At 35.5% G+C, this 20,541-nt stretch overlaps 2 protein-coding genes across 3 annotated transcripts; both read left to right on the top strand.

Moving 5' to 3' along the window:
* The first annotated feature begins 419 nt into the window (after positions 1-419).
* On the top strand, positions 420-6,830 carry LOC118262367 (bifunctional phosphoribosylaminoimidazole carboxylase/phosphoribosylaminoimidazole succinocarboxamide synthetase). The gene is made up of 8 exons (XM_035573635.2): positions 420-603; positions 1,820-2,023; positions 4,189-4,446; positions 4,776-4,901; positions 5,093-5,178; positions 5,377-5,545; positions 5,937-6,154; positions 6,449-6,830. Exons 1-8 carry the CDS (start codon positions 585-587, stop codon positions 6,641-6,643), a joined length of 1,275 nt encoding a protein of 424 aa, XP_035429528.1. The 5' UTR covers positions 420-584; the 3' UTR covers positions 6,644-6,830.
* A 1,164-nt stretch (positions 6,831-7,994) lies between these two features.
* Positions 7,995-20,433, top strand: LOC118263076 (uridine-cytidine kinase). Of its 2 annotated transcripts, XM_050697299.1 has the most exons (7): positions 8,000-8,241; positions 8,900-9,159; positions 9,457-9,599; positions 9,978-10,075; positions 10,753-10,801; positions 16,808-16,967; positions 17,179-20,433. In XM_050697299.1, exons 1-6 carry the CDS (start codon positions 8,050-8,052, stop codon positions 16,951-16,953), a joined length of 888 nt encoding a protein of 295 aa, XP_050553256.1. In that variant the 5' UTR covers positions 8,000-8,049; the 3' UTR covers positions 16,954-16,967; positions 17,179-20,433. The 2 variants fall into 2 exon arrangements, with proteins under 2 accessions (XP_050553255.1, XP_050553256.1); XM_050697298.1 differs by lacking the exons at positions 16,808-16,967; positions 17,179-20,433 and adding an exon at positions 11,209-16,311 and having other exon boundaries at positions 7,995-8,241.
* Positions 20,434-20,541: the final 108 nt, after the last annotated feature.

A 20,541-nucleotide genomic window follows, 5' to 3' on the forward strand; every position in this document is an offset into this window, starting at 1 on the left:
ATTAGGCAGATGGTATCAAAATTATGAATGAATAATCTCTTAAGTGACTTAGATCAAGGGTTGTATTTTGTAGTTCTCGAGTCTAAAAAAATATTTCTTTTCAGAATTTCTTGGCAAATGAGCAGACGGATCACATGATACTATACAATCAGTGCCGTCTATGGCGGCTATACACCGAATGCCCATACCCGCAACACCAGAGAAATTACTAAGTAACCGTAAAACGTAATGTTTTGTATCTGAAAAAGAATATATTGTTACCTTATAGGCAAAAATAATTATTAAATATGAAGCAATAATAACATAAACATGAACAAAAATAATAACATAAAGATATGGAAATAATATTTTGATCAACAAATTTTATTTACAAGTGAATGCAAGTATAAAGTACGGATCAAAACGCGATAGTCGCACTACACTACTTGTTATCAAACCGAGCCGGTTGTGTGCGTAGCGAGCGAAGCACGTGGTGCACATCTCCGAACACAAAACTTTATAAAAGGCCCTCGCTGTGCCGTGGAACAAACGCGCGACCCATAGTCTTGCTATTCCCACACAGGAGTACTAGCGGTTCACAGAAAATGGCTCATCCAAAAGAAGGTAAATTTTTTATTTACTTTTCGAAACAACATCTCGCTTGTCAAATAGTGAATGTAACCCGCCTAAATTCAAAAGTACCATAGACTAGAACATCAAGAATGTATTGAATTCGCTTCATTTTGTCGGTTTGTATTTTTTATTCATACAAAGGAATTGGTTTGTTCGGCCTTGACTATAAATTAAATGTTGATTCTTTTTATTTAAATGTCTTGTTACTAGTGGTACGAGTTGTATTATCTTTTTTCATTCAATCACATGGTTCATTTGATAGTCAGATGGTCCTTGATCTGTAATCTCGATCTTTAGTTTCTCAGATAAATATGCTGGTAAAAGTGAACGCGTTCTTTATGACTACCCTCATAAACTGTAATCATTATATTTGACGACGAATTTATACTTTATTTTACCAACGTACGTACTACGTATGTTAATTAAACTAATTAGATTCACGTATATATATTTATAACAATAATTAACAATTCGACACCTCTACTACGGCACATACCATGCTAAATGCGACTTTAATTGACTTTATATTACACTAACTACTTATAGTAAGTAGGTACATATCAATGCACTTAAAACTGCATAATATGTAATATCAAAATACTTCATATATCAAAATTAAATATAAATAAACCTACCTAACTACTTAATTCAAATTAAGTACTAGGTACTACTAGGTATTAGTGTGCATACCAAGATATAAAATAAAAAAGATACCTATAAATGAATAGGTAATCTAACTTTTAAACCGAATGATTTCTGGAAAATAAAACAGGTTGGTTCGTACGATATTACATTTACAAAAAATAACTGCACTGCGACTGCCGAACAAGGGGTTTTGGGGTCGATTCCCGGGTCGATTCGAAAAAATTCTCAATCGTAGCACGGAGTCTGGAATTGTGCCCAGTATATGGCAACAGGGTCACCCTCTATTACATGAGACTTTAACACAAATTGTGAAAAGTGTGTGTATATTGTACAGTGGCATTACGTGCTGTGATGTGCACCTCGTACCTCCTTCGAGGATAAAACGCCTCACGTTGCAAAAGAAATGTCCGCTTCAAATATTTCGATAGAAGTCACTACTGCTAAGTCATGTTACGCATCTTCTAAGGACATCACTTAACTGTACTAGGTAGATACGATATAGACGTCTGCAACAGCACATCATTAAGCTCCTCATTGTAACCATAAAACCTATTGTTTTCAGTCGGTGGCTACAAGCTGGGAAACCTCCTCATCGAGGGCAAGACAAAGCAGGTGTTCGACCTGCCCGAGGTGCCTGGCCACTGTCTCCTGCTGAACAAGGACCGCATCACCGCCGGAGACGGTGTGAAGGCCCATGACCTTGAAGGAAAGGCCGCTATCTCCAACCAGACCAATGCCAAAGTCTTCGATATCCTTAAGTCTGCTGGTAAGTAAACTATCGACATTTTCTTCTTCTGGCTTTCGGTAATCATTTTTACCTGTTTCGTATTTCCTTTTCAAATACTTTAATTTTTTTGATCTGGCAAGTATTTGAGAGAAACTATGGTGTTTCCATAAAAATGAAACATTTCTTACACAGTAACTTTGTCATAAAATTAACTTCCACGATTTGGTAGTACCTATTATAATATGTGGGTTTTAGGACCAAATTCAATTGTCAAACAAGTGAACACCGTAAATACTATACTTTTACTTTATTTTTTTGATGACGGGGGAAAACTTCAAAAGTTACTTTGCTTTTTGAGGAGAAAGTGTAGGGGGCGTGGGATTTTTACCTCACTATAGCCACCCTGTTGGCCACCTTTAGTACCGATAAAGGACCATAAATATGTACTGGCACCTTTACCCGAACTTATTACACTTGGCTTTATTTAATCTGCCAAATCATCAAATCTGTTACCAGCACAAAAGTTCACAATGATATCTTATTTTTTATCATATTTAGATAAAAATATTCAGTAAATCATCGCTAATTGGCAATATCACTATCAAAACTTCGCCTGTGGTCGCCGATATTTCGTCCAAGATTAACTGAACGACTTGCCCTTCAGATGTGCGTCAGTTTATATCAAACTAAAGATACAGTTGGTCTTTTGTTCTCTGTTATCAATGAGATAAAAGGACGGACTGCCCAAGTAATGATGTAATATTACTTATTCGGATGACCAAAGCCGCCATTGAAATATGACCTTTAAGTCTGCTGCTAGAGATGTCATTTTTTGTCTGACGGATGTCAATGATATTTGATCGTTCGACTACAGATTTTATGCGGAAATGAATATGTTTTTAGTTAATTACAATTATTTTTTCGTTTTGACCAATAGAAATCTTATTATGTCTCGCGCAGTTCTGGGTTCCAGCATAATACCATGTGTTGGACACGTATTGATTTCATTTACCTGTGTCATAAGCCACTCTAGATTGCTGAATGACAAAAATGTCTTCTGGTTTTTGCAAGCCCAAATTACCCAAATGCGAGGAGATTATAGAAGTTTCCCCCTTCCCAATCTTTCCCATCCCCGATTCCCGAACATAAATTCCTAACTCCCAAAAAGCCGGCAACGCACTTGTAACGCCTTTGGTGTTTCAAGTGTCCATGGGCGGCGGCGATTGCTTACCATCAGGTAATACGTATGCTCGATTGCCGGCTTGTTCCATAAAAAAAAAAAAGTTTACGCACATTTACTTTTCCGACAAGCTTTGTATTAAATCGAGTGGAAATTAAATAAAACAATCGCGGTTTGCTCATTATTTCTGTAGTTCATTTATAGTATAATATATAGACACCGCGATTTTTTTAAATTAATTTGGTATGTTATGTTTAACTATCATGAGATAGTTATTATAAAAAATATCGAGTGGAGGTGTGAGTATGTAATATGTAAGGCAGAATGTACCAAAATACGTAGATATTACATCGTATTATTACGCTGTTATTATTGTGACCCGCGGACCCCGCGCAAACAACAACAGATTATCTTGTAACAGTTATGAAACATTGCCTTCGTTAGAGGTCAACTTCATAATATTTATGGACCCTCGTTATTATTATTTATTATCTATAACGAGCTTGTTTTTTTTTTTAAATAGAAAACAATTGGGTGCGTCATTGGACTTTAGATGGACTTAAACGTACCTACTTATTTGTAGATTTTAATTTATACGTCGAATATGTATTGAAGTCTAATTAATGATTTTGTAAAGAATATGAAGATGGTAGGTATGGTATGATTCCATTAGATCCAAAATAATGAGAAATAAGAGTTCTTTGTGGTCCAATTACGGAATCTGTCATCTATCAACAGACTAGCAGGTCAAAGACATCTTCTGTCTTGGATTGGTCTATGAAAAGGGACACTGATTTACTAATCCTTCAAAGATTAACGAAATACAGTGGACCTTCTCTGGAATATGTCCCTTTCAGTTTCAGGGAAATTTTCTTCTTGTTTGTTCGATACTGAAAACCTGAGTTATAATCATTACTGCTAATTACCGCCCCTATAAGCGTCTAGGGGATATCATGTAAACACACCCCCACTTGATTCTCTTTTACACCATTCTTGACAAAAATATTGCTCTATGTATTTCCAGGAATCAATACAGCTTTCGTCAAAATCGCGTCACCGACAGCGTTCGTATCGAAAAAATGTGACATGATCCCCATCGAGTGGGTGACCAGGCGTCTGGCAACCGGATCCTTCTTGAAGAGGAACCCTGGAGTACCAGAGGGCTTCAGATTCACTCCCCCGAAGCAGGAGACCTTCTACAAGGACGATGCCAACCACGACCCTCAATGGTCTGAAGAACAGATCGTTTCTGCCAAGTTCCACATCAATGGACTTACTATTGGTAAGATTTTTTACACCTGCAAACATATGGTCGACCCTGTGTTTTAACGGGATAAAAAAAAACAGCCTTTGACTACTTTCTCCAAATTATTATTTGATGAGTCGAATGTAATAGATGTTGAGTGTATTGCAGTGCAATTTGCAATGTACCCGACGTGGAAGAAATAGGAAGCCAAGAAACTACTTTGCTCTACCCCAGACTACGAATCGAAACTTAAGACTTGTTCCTTGCTTGGCAATCACACTTGCCTCCACTCGACTAGGCAGTCCAACTAATCTTCTCATACTTTCTACATGAAACCTCATCAAATTCTTTCCTATCCTCTCCAGGTCAAGATGAGGTGGACTACATGAGGAAGGCCACTATCTTGGTGTTCGAGATCTTGGAGAAGGCGTGGGCTCTCCGCGACTGTGCGCTCATTGACATGAAGATCGAATTCGGCGTAGACACTGAAGGTAAGCAAATTCATGTATTCAAATATTATCTTGAATTTTTTTATGGTCAGGGAATACAAGTTTGATACCCGACTATAAAAAATACTGACCCTAAAGACTAATGTCAAATGTCGGTAGTGAATCTAAATGGTAACTTGAAAGTAAGACACTGGAAAGTTATCGGCATTTAATGAATTAATTTTAATTCCTAGGTAACATCTTGCTGGCTGATGTAATCGACTCCGACTCCTGGAGGCTGTGGCCTTCTGGTGACAAGAGGCTGATGGTGGACAAACAGGTAACTAATAGCAATAGTTTCCATCTTCCATCTGCAGTTGATTCTTAGCCTTTGTGATAGCCAATTTGTCAGTTTTGAACCTCTTCGATTTGACGAAAGAGGCTTTTGAGAATTTCTCTCTGACAATAGATACCTATTGTCACTAAGCTCTGACGATGTATTGATGTGACCCAATGTAACCCAATCTTCGTATCCCAGGTATACAGAAACCTGACCACCGTCACAGCAGCGGACCTGGACACAGTGAAGCGCAACTTCAGCTGGGTGAAGGACCAGCTCGACTTCCTCAAACCCAACGTGCACCACAAGGTAGTCGTCTTCATGGGATCCCCTGCCGACCAAGAACATTGCCAGAAGATCGCTAAAGGTACTTTGTGTTTTTTTGCTAAGGAAATTCGTGTCAGTGTTGACCATTTAAACGTTGTAGCTAATAGAACATCGAGTAGAACTTGAGACGGGATATTTACCATGTTTATTCATGTCTATGAGTTTCCGATACTTCGGTACTGTTTCAAGCGCCATTATTACGGATGTTCAGTTCAACATGATAGCGTTAGTGACCATGTCAGTTTAAAAACTTATAGAACATCTAGTTCTATTAACTAGGATTTTACCAGAAAATCTAAAATCTCAAGCAACAATAGTTACGAAGGTAATCGATCCCTAAGTCACTAGTAACAGATTTTAATTTGTATTACAAAACGATAAGGTTGAAAATCTATTAAAGCTTCTACTAACTACTTAATTTACATCAACAGCGGCCCGTGAGCTCGGTCTAAGCGTGGACCTCCGCGTGACATCAGCTCACAAGGCGACGGAGGAGACCCTGCGCATCATGCAGCAGTATGAGGACACGCACGGAGCCCTCGTGTTCATCGCAGTGGCGGGCCGCTCCAACGGACTGGGACCCGTGCTGTCCGGCAACACCTCCTACCCCGTCATCAACTGCCCACCACCTTCCGATAAAATGGTCCAGGTAAATTATTAGTTAACTTTTGATCTCTTGGTGATAATTTGAGGACAGATTAGAGAATGGAGAAGAAGATTTGCTAGAAGTATTTATTTTTTAGTTGTTTTCTTTTAACAGTTCGCTATTGAGTAAAGCTCTTGAAATAAGAAAAATAATATTTATTCGACAGCTCATCACAGTGAAGTTTCTGAGAACTAAAGTTTTCAAACATTATCTTCTTCCTTCCAACCAACTTCTAGTTCACTATGAAATAATGTATTGCAATATTTGTAAAATATACTAAAAATTTCCTTCCTCCAGGACATCTGGTCATCTCTCTCCGTGCCATCTGGCTTGGGTTGCGCAACAGTCATCTACCCTGACAGCGCTGCGCTAATGGCTGCGCAAATCATCGGCCTGCAAGACTACCTCGTCTGGGCCCGTCTCAGAGTCAAGCAGCTCCACATGGCAGCCGCACTCAGAAAGGCCGACCAGAAACTCAGAAACCAAGTCTAAATGCCACATTTAATCTGTAAAACTCGAATATTATTTTTTTGTAACTTTTTTTCGCAGTATTTTGGGAAGTGTCCTATGTTGAGCAGTGTTGCTCTTACTTGTATACAATGTATTGAAAGCAAATGCTGCTACATTCCGTAATATTTTACTACGTATATGCTTAACAATAAATATAACATGAAATGTTTTTATGCTGGTTTTAATTAGTTTAAGCTTAAGAATTGGAAAAGATAAGCAGCGGCCCCGTACGTAATTCCTAACAATGTTAACATTTTATCTGAATACTCTGATAACCTTCTATCTATCGCAGGAGTTAGATGATGCGTCAATAAGTGACCAAGAACACAGTTTATATTTATCTGTTCAAAACCTTTACGAATTCTTACGCATCACGCTTTATCTCGAAGGATTAGATAGTCAAACTCATGCAAATGTATGTATTAGACGTTAAGCCTAACTACAATAACTAGGCCATACACCGGACACTATCCAGACCACGTGCTACTTCGGAAAAACTCAATAATCTACAACCACTCGACTATTAAAAAGTCGTGTTGTATCGTTATCGTGATGTAATAAAACACATTGCCTGATTAACTTATAATATTAGGTTGTTGCCCGTGAATAAGGCAGTTGTCCCACCAACGGCGAGAAAACGACTAACTATCGGCTATTTTCTCGCTCAAGAAACGTACAATAGATATACTTTCCGTGTAAACAAAAGAGATGCATATACAAATAGTTGATCGCTGACTGTTCACACTGCCGGCGAGTGCTCGCTTCACTAGTTTGTCGCTGAGCGACAAGAGCTATGAAAGATAACACTCGCTCGGCGACACTCGCCAAGCGATTAAAACAAACGCCGAGCGAGCAACCAGTGGTCATTTCTCTACAGTGCGTATCGTAGTGCGAGTAATCGCCCGCCTCACTCGCACACTCGCTTATAGCCGAGCTACACAAATATCAGAACTACACACTCGCTCGCCACGTCTCGCTTAACTCGTTTCTAGTTCTAGCTCTACTCGTTACTCGTTCATCGTTGCCGGTGGGACAACTGCCTTAAAACTATTAAAGCTTTCTACTGCGGTTCATGTGAGAATGCATAAACAGAAACTTAATATTATTTGATCGATACTTTACACAACATCTTTAGTAGAACACTAAATTATAATAGTTTCCTGAGAAACTAAAGGATTATTTTTTTCCCAAATGCTCTCGATCTACAATATTAATTTAAATAACTGGTCAGTTATAAAGATTATTAAGCAAAGAGGTCTCCTTGCTTAATCTTATCTTAAACAAGAAAATAAAATCAAATCGAATCATTTTTATGACAGTGTGTGGAGTGTGGAGTTGCAAGATTGCAGATATTCTAATTTTTTGACCTTGGTAATACAACATTTCAAATGTCAATGTCAGCTTTTTTGCAGAAGTGTTGTGTGAGTGCGTATTGTGGTGTTTTAAAAATAAGATTACCTGTAAGATCCATTCATACGTACAAAATGGCAGATAAACCAACGGATTATTCAACTGCCAATGGTTTCGAGAGCAAAACTCCGTTCCTGATTGGTGTGGCAGGTGGTACGGCCAGCGGCAAGGTTAGTTTAACCTAATGTTTTGGTTCGCAATTTATCGATTTTCTTACTTGAACTGTTACTTACGTAATCAAGAATGGCTAAGCTTCATTATTTTTGTAGGAAATTCTTACTAAAAGAGTTTACACTAGTTTGAAAGCCGATATGTCATTACGGCGTAAATGTATAACCTCTTTGTGCGAACCTCATTGAGGTATGGGCACGAAATTATACTGCCAATGATGCTGTAGATAAAACAGAACTATGGCTATAATAAAACAAAACAAAAGATATTATTATAAATAACGTGGTCGAGTGTCTGTTCAAGAAATATTACAAATGAGTTAGACCCAGGACTGGGAATATCCACCACACCTCATATTGTTTATTTTTATTTTATCAAATAAATACAAATATCTTTTATTATAGCTATAATAATGAAGGATTACATTACTGTGTTCTTGAGAAAGAGAACATCTTTTAAAATACTATCATTAATTATTATTATAACTGTTTTAATTTAAATTCAATAGGAAAGAATAGATTAAATACAATATTCGTTAATTTGATAGTTAATTTGTCTTTTTTTCACTAAATCACAAATACAAAATAATATCACATTTACATTATATTCCTAAAATATCTAGAACACAACCAGTATTATTTGATTTGCTTTATCCAGTCAACAGTATGCCAACGCATCATGGAGAAGTTGGGGCAACAGCACAAGGAGCAGACAGAGCGCCGTGTAGTCTGCATCAGTCAGGATTCCTTCTACCGCACTCTCACACCCTCAGAGAGGCTCCGGGCTGAACGAGGACAGTTCAACTTTGATCACCCTGACGCGTTTGACGATAAGAAGCTGCTTGCTATCCTGAAAGATATCCTTGCTGGCAAGAAGGTGGAGATACCGGAGTATGATTATATCACCAACTCTATTAGGTGAGTTATTGCTAGATTTTATTAAGAGTTGATCAAAGTTAAAGTCAATAATCAAAGCATTTATTTCAATTAATCCTTAATTAGGTACTTTTGAAACATCAAATTAAATGTTCCATTGTGTTGTACTTGAAATGTAACTTCTTAAAAATGGTATACCACTGATGTGATTTTATGAGGTGGAACAGAATACTTTATATTAAGAATTTATTATTAAGAACAATTTTGTCAGGAATCATGACATGTGTTTGTAACATGTATCTGTCATAATTTTAACCAATACCATTACTATTGCACCAGCCCACATCGCTCGCACACAATCTACCCTGCTGATGTGGTGCTGATCGAAGGTATCTTGGTGTTCTACTTCCCCGAGGTGCGTGAACTGTTCCACATGAAGCTGTTCGTCGACACTGACTCTGACACTAGGCTCGCTAGGCGAGGTAAGTCTTTTACATAACTAAATAATCTTTCAATTATTATTGTTTATACTTTTATAAATTTCTGTCAGTAAAGAAAAAGTCTGCTCTTCTCAATATTTTGTTATTGCATAGACTTTCTGCTCAATGTGAATGTGTGTGTGTAATTTTGATTTAGAATTTTATCTTATTCTATATTATTAAAATCCCATTTATAATGATACTATTCAACACTATTTCAAGAATAGGCTCATTTAATCTAATTTATCTGCTAATATAATAAGACAACTTTAAAACACATTGGTCCCAGCATACAACCCTGAGGAACCCCACATCTATCACTTATTTGCAAATATGCTAGTTTAAGCTGGAACAGATATGATAGGGTGTGTTATATTACAGTGCCTCGTGACATAATGGAGCGCGGCCGCGACCTGGAGCAGGTACTCAATCAGTACATGAACTTTGTCAAGCCAGCCTTCGAAGAGTTCTGCTTGCCGGTGAGTTGACACTTCTTGTTATAGGGATGCCAGTGAACCTCCTTTCTACTTATATTATGAATGGGAAACTATGTTGCTCTTTCAATTACTCTTGAAATAATAGAGCATAGAGAAAGGTTATAGTTTGCGTTAACACATTGGCTTAACTAAATCACGGTTTACTCACAAACATTAATGAAGAAAAGCTCTACTAGTTTCGAGTCACACACTCTTCCTCATGAGCGACGTGTGCTTTAATTTAGGATGTCTAACTATAGTTATTCTAAAAATAATACATTGGCTACTTTTTTATCCTGGGAGCTCCGGCGAAGCCGCTTGCTAACAGAAGCTAGAAGCCTATAAAGAAACTTAATTATAGCTCCTTTTGAACAATTTTCAATAATATTCTTAAACACTGTAATGTTCTGTTCATTCTCAGTCTGTATCCTACATTATGTTTTCAGGTGCTTATCTGTAGACTGTAGGTAACCAAACACTGAAATATGCACGTAATATTATTACTATCATATTTGGTTTCGCATTCAGCCAGTATAGTTAACGGTAAATCGAGACCATCATTGAAATTGTAACTCCTTGAATGATATCGAGAAACCTTGATAAATTACGTACTAATTATGCCTTGTGGAAACAATTAGGTATTGTTTACAATAGCCTCATTTCTAAATAATTGTTTGCAGACCAAAAAGTTTGCTGACGTCATCATTCCGAGAGGAGCCGACAACCTAGGTAAGTTGAATAACACATAACCATTACTTCAACTGTATACATATTTATCGAAGAAAATAGTATTGAACAAAAATGTAAGAGCCCTATTTCGGTTTGAATATTTAAATTAAATAGAGAAAGTATGAAATTAAAATTGCTAATTCGATTCTATGTAATATTATCGTTTCGTGTCGCATTTTCGTCTTTTTTACAAGCGGTTTTTTTATGTCTATTATACTTAAGTGACATTTTCTAACGAAGGTAAGTGACACAAGGTCATAGCCACTGCAACGAGGTCGTATACTGCAACATTCTGTATTCGAACTTTAAAAAAAAAATCTAAAAATGTTTGCAGCGGCTATGCTCTTATGTAGCTGCAAAAAGAACCGTATGATCAAGGATTTAAAGTCCGTTTTGCATTGTTGCAGTGGCTATTGACCTTATCGTGCATCATATTTGGGATATCATGTATAAGAAGAGGGCGTCGCCGCCGAAGATTGTGAATGGATGCAATGGACACCAGGAGGTGGACGAGACCAATGGACGGCGAATGTCTGGAAGCTCCGAAGACACTCTGAGTCGATAGTAGTAGACAGTTTGACGGTATGTGACTTTGTTGCCATAGTACTCTCGACCTTATTGTCCTCTATGAAGTATGCCGTGATGAAAATACTTGTACAAAGCACAACAGGCTGGAAGTTTCCACTACAAAGCATATAAGTTCTTGAAACTATCAACCTAAGATTAATTTTACTTGTGAAGTAAATTGTTTTAGTTCTTCCTAGCGAAATCTCGACGTGAACTTCTACTTGTCTGTTTCATGGGTCTTATATAGAGTACTTAGGAAACAAAGTCACTGACGTCACATGATTGTTCAAGGTATGTAACGTCCCAGTACCTCATACACTTGTGTTGTAGACGTGTATTCGATTCTAGCTCTTATTGCGTATGAGATACGGTTTATATTACTGTGCATTTTAAGGTAAACTTTAAAGCGAAGTTATAAACTGGTTTACTAACTTCTATAACGAAAGAAGAAAATACTAAATGCTTATTTAAAGTCCTTTATAAGTCCACTAAATAAATAATGAAATTAATTCTATAACATGGCAAAGTATGCTATATTTTAAACCAAAAACTGCACTGTACAAACAGTTAAAACGGTATCTCATGTCCAGTAAGTGGCTATGTAATGTTAATTTCTCCAATATCCGTATATGTATAAGTACGTTGTAGTTAAGGTCCATTATTGTTTATTATAAGGCTGACGCTTTACAAAGCATATAGAGTAAGTATATTTGTATGACGTGTCGATATGTCGCTACATCTCGACGGACATTGGGCTGTGGAAATGTTTCGAGTTTCTTCCAAATTAAAGTCCTAGCTTCCATTGCGCTGCACCTCGAAGAGCCATCAGACCACCACAGATGGGGTCCAGTCGTGGCTCGAAAAGCAAGAGTAAGAACGGGGTGGTTTTTAGTCAGTAAGAGTCTGACACTTCCTCTCGCCCAAGGCGGATGAAGTCATTGGATGATTTTTCCCCATTAAAAAAAGCTTCCATTGTTAGACAGTTTTCGAAATTGTATTTCAAATGGTAAATGATGATGAAGACAAAATCTGATTTGACGAATGTTCTTACTACGTTCAACAGCAAATGTAGTTAAGTTTTGACTCTTTTAACTGTTATGTCTGTCCGGAGTAACGTGCGTGAAATTGCTCTTAATCAATTTGCAACCTTATCGATAATGCTATAAAATTCTGTACCCCTAGTAGAAGTATGCTTTACGTAAATCAGAGTACGAAAGTAATCAGAGTTGGCCAGCTCGAATTAACTAACCAATGAGAGCCCTGAGCGCACTCTTGTTTCGATTTGGTTAAAGTAAAACAAACTCGTACTAAGGGTACTGAAAGCACAACAACGTTCAGTTATCGCGTACCTAACAAATAGTCAATTACTACTGAAACTCGAAACATTTCGACACTCTCGTCAACAATTCCTATAAAATGTAGTCAACTACAAATATTGTAACAAATGCCCCAATATCCAACGCCAATGTTTTCATCTAACATAAATATTCCACCAATGTTTTGTACCAACATCCAATGTTTATTACCAAGCAATTACATGCTTTATTTATTGGAAGCTAAAGTTTATAATGGCTAAATTAATTTGGTAGTTGGTAATTATTATAATAATTATGTACTAAATATCAGGGTTTCTGGTAGATTATTATGTGATCAGTATTGAAATGATACGCCATCAAAATACAAAGTATTTCAAAATCATTTTACGTATGAATGTCATCCATTTTCTTTTTGTTCGAAAGTGTTCAATTTCAAAGATGCATTTGTTTTTACACGTATTTGATACGGATACTACTTGCGATTTTGGACAGTCCTATTACAACAAGACTGATTGCAAAATTACCAAAAGAAATTGTAGAAAGTACAGGTAGATTTTTTTATGCAGGAAAGACAATAAAAGACTCAGTACCAAAACAATAGCTATTGTTATAGTAAATTGTATGCTTTTTAACGGGAACCAAATCGGTTACCTGCATACTAAACTGTTGTACTGACTTCACATCTATCTAAGTTTTATGGAGATAGAGAGTTAGCCTACCTGAACCTTTAGATTGTGTTACGCGGGCGGTGCAAAGCCTATTTTCTAAATAGGACATCGTTGGTAGTTATCCGTATCATTAACGTAAAATAATTTTGCGCACAATATTTTAAATCTTATTTTATTTGCTGTAGTCTAATATACTTTTATTTTTTAATTATAAAACCTTATATTCCTATATTAAAATATTTTTTCTTTAAAAGTATCGTATTTTGTACTGTATATATTTTAAGTTGTGCAATGTTTTTTTTAATGTTTAATTAGGATAACTAGTTACCGTTGCCTTTTGGAACACCAATAGCTTATAAAATGAATAAAACTATATATTTTTTCAATAGTTAAATATACATGTACCCAATACATTCTTGAAAAGGGCTCATATAGCTCCTTTTCACTTTATCAATAACTTATGCTTTTGTCACAAATATATTATTAAATAATTGAGGTGAACATTTAATAGTAAGTTGTGCAACCTATAGATAGTTTAGATAAAACATTTTTCTGTTACAAATCCCTTGTATGCATATTCCAAACTTTTATCGCCGACTTAATCCGACATTTTGTTTTTGAGCTCATGATAAAGTTTTCATCTCTATCCATGTATAAATCTATCGACCGATTCGTAAATTCATATTAATAGCGATATTTTATAGCATAACGTCATATTTTTAATGTTAGTAGCCAATATTAATTTAGTTTATTGTTTATTATCAAAGTTTATGTTTCGTCGGCGGTAAGAGTTGCGTAGTGCATACATTTACAGACAATACATGTATGTATGTATAATTTACAGACTGATTCAAATATTGGAAAAGACTAATTCATCATTACGACCCATGTAGAGTACTGTAGATATTACATTGTACTAAATTTCACTGTTTAATACCGATTTCAGAATATTCAGTAATTTGACGAATATTATCTCGTAGTAAGAAAGAAATACCAAAGGAAATAATTCGGAATATGTAGTTAATAAGATGATATATGATAGAATGAAACGTAGAAGATATTATGTTTAGCTGACCAAAAGTGACATCGTTTATTTGTTAATGAAGTAAAGAAAGTTAAATAAGGTCAAATTACTGAATTTTACTGAAGTAGGTTTTTATAATGTCATCAATGCGCCTTCTGTTTCTTCATGTATTTTATTTTGACAATCATATAATTTAGTTGATATCTGGCGCTGGTCTAGTAGTTTGAATACAGATCCGCTTTTCTATGTAAGGTTTCTTATCATTTGTTTAATGCATCTTAAAGTGCACTTGTTTTAAGTGTTAAATTAATGAAATATGTACGAAAATTTAATGAAATTCTAAATGTCGCAATAAATATTAGAACTAAAAGGATAAACATATAAAAATATTATTATATAATACATACACTTACTATGCATAGGTAATTATAGCACATAATGGTATCGCAGAAACAGAGGGCGTAGCCAATTCCAATTGTTTAAAATGTGATAAAAACGTAAAGAAATGTAAAATTTGTTCGTTATATTGGTGTGTTAGTTAATTACGCGGACTTTTACGGCAGACTACGATAAATTTTGTACTAATTTGATCTTTATTTTCTATGCAATATGGTTCTTAATACGCGCCTTCACTTATCTCTATAAATAAAAACTAATTGCTGTTCGCTAAAACTTGAGATCGGCTGGACCGGTTGGGCTAATTTTGGTCTTGAAGTCCAGGGACGGTTTAAAAGGTGGGAACAAAATATTTGAGGCGGTACGAAGTGTGCCGGGTCACAGCTAGTATCAAGTAAAAATGTTTTTTTCCATGACCTATTCATTTATTTTTAAAGGATTATCAAATAAATAGTTAATTGGTTGGTTAATAAGGTTAATGAACTTGTTGTCGATGTTAATATTGACAGTAGATACCTAGTAATGATGCAATAATAACAAAATTTTAATTTTAATCTTTTATTTGGATCGGACATATTATACATTACAATGCCGTAGAAGTTCGCGTTGAGCTTAGTAAAATTGTCTTAGAAGAAGAATTAGAGCCGTAGTAAAATATTATTGTTTTGACAATTCGATTGTTTGTGATTATTATAATTGACTGAACATGTTTTATCGTGGTTTTTGGTAGAGTTAATTGTTTCAATCCAATATTTGTGTATATTTGTTCTGTTCGCCATGAAGTAAATACTAATACTAATTCATATCAAGTCCAAAGAGTGGTACTATTCCTATAGTATGTAGTTTAAATTCCAAAAAGGAGTTTTAATGCACATAACCTTTTTTAATAGATATAGGCTCTAAAACGAAAACTGCCAAAATGAATTACGTATACTATTTGTCATAACGTTAGTTGCCTTTTTCCCAAATGTCTTTCAAAATTCTCGATCGCACACGTATATTATGTAGAGCTTTCAGCATTTTATGTAGCATTTATGTACTCTGGCAACATTGATTTATATATTTCGCTAGATATATGCGATTCTCCTGTACTATGTGTAGTTTCACATGAGACAGTCAAATCAAAGGAAAATGTATGCAATTGCTTATTAGATGGGTGATTCTTCAAAAAATCAAAAAGTTAACGGCTGTCATTATCCTCAAACAAAAGTTAACAATTATGCCGATTGAAACACAAAAGGTTTCAATAAAAAACTGTGACACTGTTCTCAATCAATGCAATAAAAATAAGAACGATAATAAGATACCACGATGCTTAATAACGCGGGAGGATAATGATTTGTTAAATAACAGTTAAAGTTTTTTGAAGAAACACCCAGATATTTTGACTGTGTCATGTGAAACAAAGTGTATACTTATGTACTCAGCACAAACGATGTATCTGTTGTATGTTTACTGCCTTCTGTATAATTTCCATTTTAAACAATGTATTGACGTCATTTATGTATATTTTAAAGGAATAAAGTGTTTGCAAATTTATATTCGTGTTTCATTTTTGTAAATATTACCAAAGAAAGATAAAGAAAGCTTTCACTCTATCTAAATCTTGGTATACTTTATTTTCTTTCTTTTCAAGCTTGCGCGGGCTTTACTCCTGGTATCTATTTTCTGTTCAAGTCTATTCTTTTTCTTATGCTATCGTTACTTATAGTATTTCTTGGAATGTAGAATATTTCAGGAACATATTATGCTAGAGTAGAGATAATGTAAGCATTTCGTTTTTTCATTGTTCGGCAGTAGGTGTTCATCCTTCATTATAATTATAATTTCGCTAAAAATCTGTTCCTCTTTATTTCTAACCTTTTATATTATCGATACTATGTCTCAGTCAGATTAAGCTATAATATGCCAGTATCTTAACCACTATATACCTATCATTCGCCTTCTCATGTTCTTAAATTGAAACATGTATTTCATGAGAGTAATACATGTAAAAAGAACACTAAAACAACTTACAATACGCTTGAATTTCCAGTGGCAATCGATCTGATAGTGCAGCATATATCTGACTACCTGAAGCGGAGCCCGGTGGACAAGAACTTGGCGCTGGAGCTCGGGCTCTCCTCATCCTCGGTGCCCGGCAGTCCGCAGCGGGCCGGGAAAGGAGGCCGGCCGCATTAAACTAGTGTTCTTAGGTAAATACAAGAAGAAAGATTATTTTTCTTACAAGTGACAATAATTGTTCTTGCTGGAAAACGAATTAAAACAGGATTCAAGCAAAAAAATCTTATTTTTTTTTAAGATACAATAGTCTTTCATTCCTTTTCATTATCAATTTTACAGTTTTAAAATAAAGTCTGTATATCAGTAATTAACTTATGACTAAAGTAATGATTGCATTTCCAGGATAGTTATTGGAGCGACATCAGCAATAAGTAGAGACGTTGGATGGAGGCGGACGACCAGCATCGCACCGACATTAGCGGGTTACACCTACGCGTCAGCTTCTCAATGTGGCGGGAATTGAGAGGATACCTATAGGGAACTGTACTCCAGCACATGAAAACTTCCAAAAGCGTTAATCTGTTGTAGAACAACAGTATCGCGGGCTTTAAAAAGGTCGTTTACACCTAAAATTCCCGGCCAATAGTGTTCGCATCGCTTGGAGCCGCGCTCACTCCCAAAGGGACTATGGTCGTGAAGGTACACTTGTATTAAAATGTTTCGGAAACTAGTTAAGCTTAAATTAGATATTTATAAATTAAAGGACTTGAGAATAGACCGGTTCTATAGCGGTGTGCCTTGGAGAAAAGGTGGATTTTATTAACGTTAAATTATTATTATAACTTACACGTAGGTATAGTTGTTTTAAATATCTCAATAACTTTCGGACTTTAGTCAATTCTCTTCGCAAAACGAATAACTGAGTTTTAAGCACAAAGTTATTTTTTTATAGAATCGAGTTCCGCCTGTTTTAAAGAGATTCCCGCCAAATACTGCTGCGCCATATTAGAAAAAAATGCACTTTATTATAGATACTTAATGATAAGTAAGGAGATAATTTTCTAAACGGAATTTTAAATAAATCTCAAGTAAGAGAACTACATATCTAGAGATAAAAATATATTAAACTCCTCTAGTTAGTCACTAGTCAAAGAATTCGTTTAAATAAAGATGCTCAATGGCGATCGTACTTATTCGGTATGTTAAAAAAAATATGTTTTTGTCGTTTATTGAACTGTTAATTACCTAAGATAAATTAAACTTACCTGCGTTTTAAAAGGATTGTTGAATAAAAAAGTTATTTGTAATTTGGAGGTGCGTTTACCAAAAATTGGATGTAGGTTCGTCGTTGTTATAAATTGATCTTACCAAGTGACTAGGGCACTACCTATTTGAGACAAAAGCTCAGGTCTTGTGGACGTCCTAAGTTTGTTACTAGTCAGACGTTAAAGGAGAATGGTATGACAGAGGCTGTTGATAAAATTTTCATTATCGTATTATGCGATATTCGCTTTATGTTGTTGATTTTATTTATTTATAGTCTGTAGCTAGGTTTACGTGTAGGTTGTAGGCTTGAGGCTTTATTCCTCAGTGTATTTGTACTTAGTGATTGCTCGCTTACGGCAGATGATTGTCTGTGTATGGGCTAAATGTAGGTGATGATTATGATTGGCAATGGTGATCAAAACGAATTCGTTGTTGATGTAGATAAGTGTCAAAGTTGTCAGTCAAGGATTTTGTTAAAAAAGCTTTGCAGATAGTACCAAGGATCAAACGTTATGCAAAATAATGACCTATGAATACACATGGATTTTAACCAAAAACATTTCTAAATGTTATTTGTTACTTTAATTTAATGGAAATGAATGCTAATTTTATCACTGTTTTTTAACATTGCCAATCTAAATTATATATCTATGTCCTAGCCAAAGTGATGTGCCTACTTCGTCACGAGAGGATTAATAGAAAAAAGTATATAATCGTTACCAACTTATTTACAATGCAATAGAAATGCATGGTTTCCTTCGTACCTAGTGGTATCTCTTTCTATTTAGTTGTAAGAAGCAGGATAGCAATATGAACACGTTTTACAGTTTATTAGTACTTGTGAATTAAAGAAATAGTTTTTGGTGACGTCTTTAACGCCTATAGTGTACGTTGATTGATTTTATTATTGTTTAATTTTAAATTCTATTTGAAAAGCTTGAGAGTCTAATATTGTGTGTTCTGTCAAAATGGCCTAGACAGTGCCGTATGTACAGTTAATTATCGTGCTTTACATCTCGGATTTAAGAGTACTTTTTGTGTGGCAAAATGCTACTAAGCGCCATAGTAATTAATTAAGATAATTTGAGATTAATTTTGGGATAATCGCAGATTATAGTGTTCTTGTTATTTAACTCATCATTTTAAGTGAAGCGAAAAGACAATTTCTTTCTTTCTTTCTTTGAAAATCTGCTATCATTTCAAAATGTATCGTGTTGTTTTGTTCCTTTATTTATTTGTACCTTGGATTATTTCAATGTCTAGATGGACTGTTACAGTTAACGTATAAACAAAGAACGTCTTCTTCCGGCCGTTTTTTTGAGGGGGAAAGTCATCCAATGACTTTTCCCGCCTTGGGTGAGGTGAGAGGACTGTCAGACTCTTACTGACTAAAAACCACCCCGTTCCTTCTCCTGCTTTGAGCTGGAGCCCAGGTGACCTATTACGTTGTCCGCAGCTCCGACTAGCTGGCTTCTATTAATTGTGTAATCACACTGCTAATCACCTAGGTAGCTCTTAGAAGTAGGGAGTAGGGCAGTTGACAAAAATACTCTACTAATATATGTTTATGTTACACTCCATCGAGACATTGAAACAGATCCAGGATCCGTGATTGGTTTTTCAGTTTGTTAGCTCGTGTTACATGACGCCTATACGGTTGTACCAAAGAAACTGTTTGTTACTTATGTGATTGTTTTTTAAATGATATATAATATAAATTAATATATTGAAACATAGATTTTTTAGCTGCTGGTAAATACACCTTTGTTGTAGTGGTAATAAGTATAAAAATAGTTCGTAGCGCATACATTTGTATCAATGCAAAGAAATTATAAAAATATTTTTCCGTTTAAACGGGAAATGTTAAAGTTTTATAAGTTATATATAGGCTGGCTCATGTAAAATTCGGCTGATTTTATAGCTACGCTGATAGACGCCCCTTGAGCAGCGCCGCTGTTAGCAGCGCACGTTTTGCTGTAAATCGAGATTAGTACCGCGTGTTCCGCTTCTGTATACAACAGCCCTCGTTTCTCAACAGCATTGTTCAAGCGCGTGACTATAAAACGCAACTACTACCCCGAATAAACCCAAACGCGCGCGTTTCAGCCGCGCTGTCGAAACGCGTAGCTATAAAACCAGCCTTTGCCGATCACCATATTTCGTTAAGACGTCTACTTTTGGAACACCGTATACTTGTTGATTTTATATTAAATTAAATGTTTGTTTAGCTTTACCAGCAGTTGAATACAATTCGCTTGAACTCTGCTAATGCTGTAGTGAGCTGTAAGTAAGCATATATTATTCCATACTACATTCTAACGTTTTGGATTCCGACGCTATACTTCGTTACACACTAATATTGTACAAAATATATTATTTTTTAAATAAAAATCTTTGTCGTTTTCTTTTATGTAAACCCTAATTTTTTATAGTAATTTATCTAGTTGCCAGTTTCTTACACGTTAACTCCTAAACAACTGAACTTATTTTGACGATTTT

The sequence above is a fragment of the Spodoptera frugiperda genome, chromosome 12 (assembly GCF_023101765.2).
Source record: "Spodoptera frugiperda isolate SF20-4 chromosome 12, AGI-APGP_CSIRO_Sfru_2.0, whole genome shotgun sequence".
NCBI classification, from domain to species: domain Eukaryota; kingdom Metazoa; phylum Arthropoda; class Insecta; order Lepidoptera; family Noctuidae; genus Spodoptera; species Spodoptera frugiperda.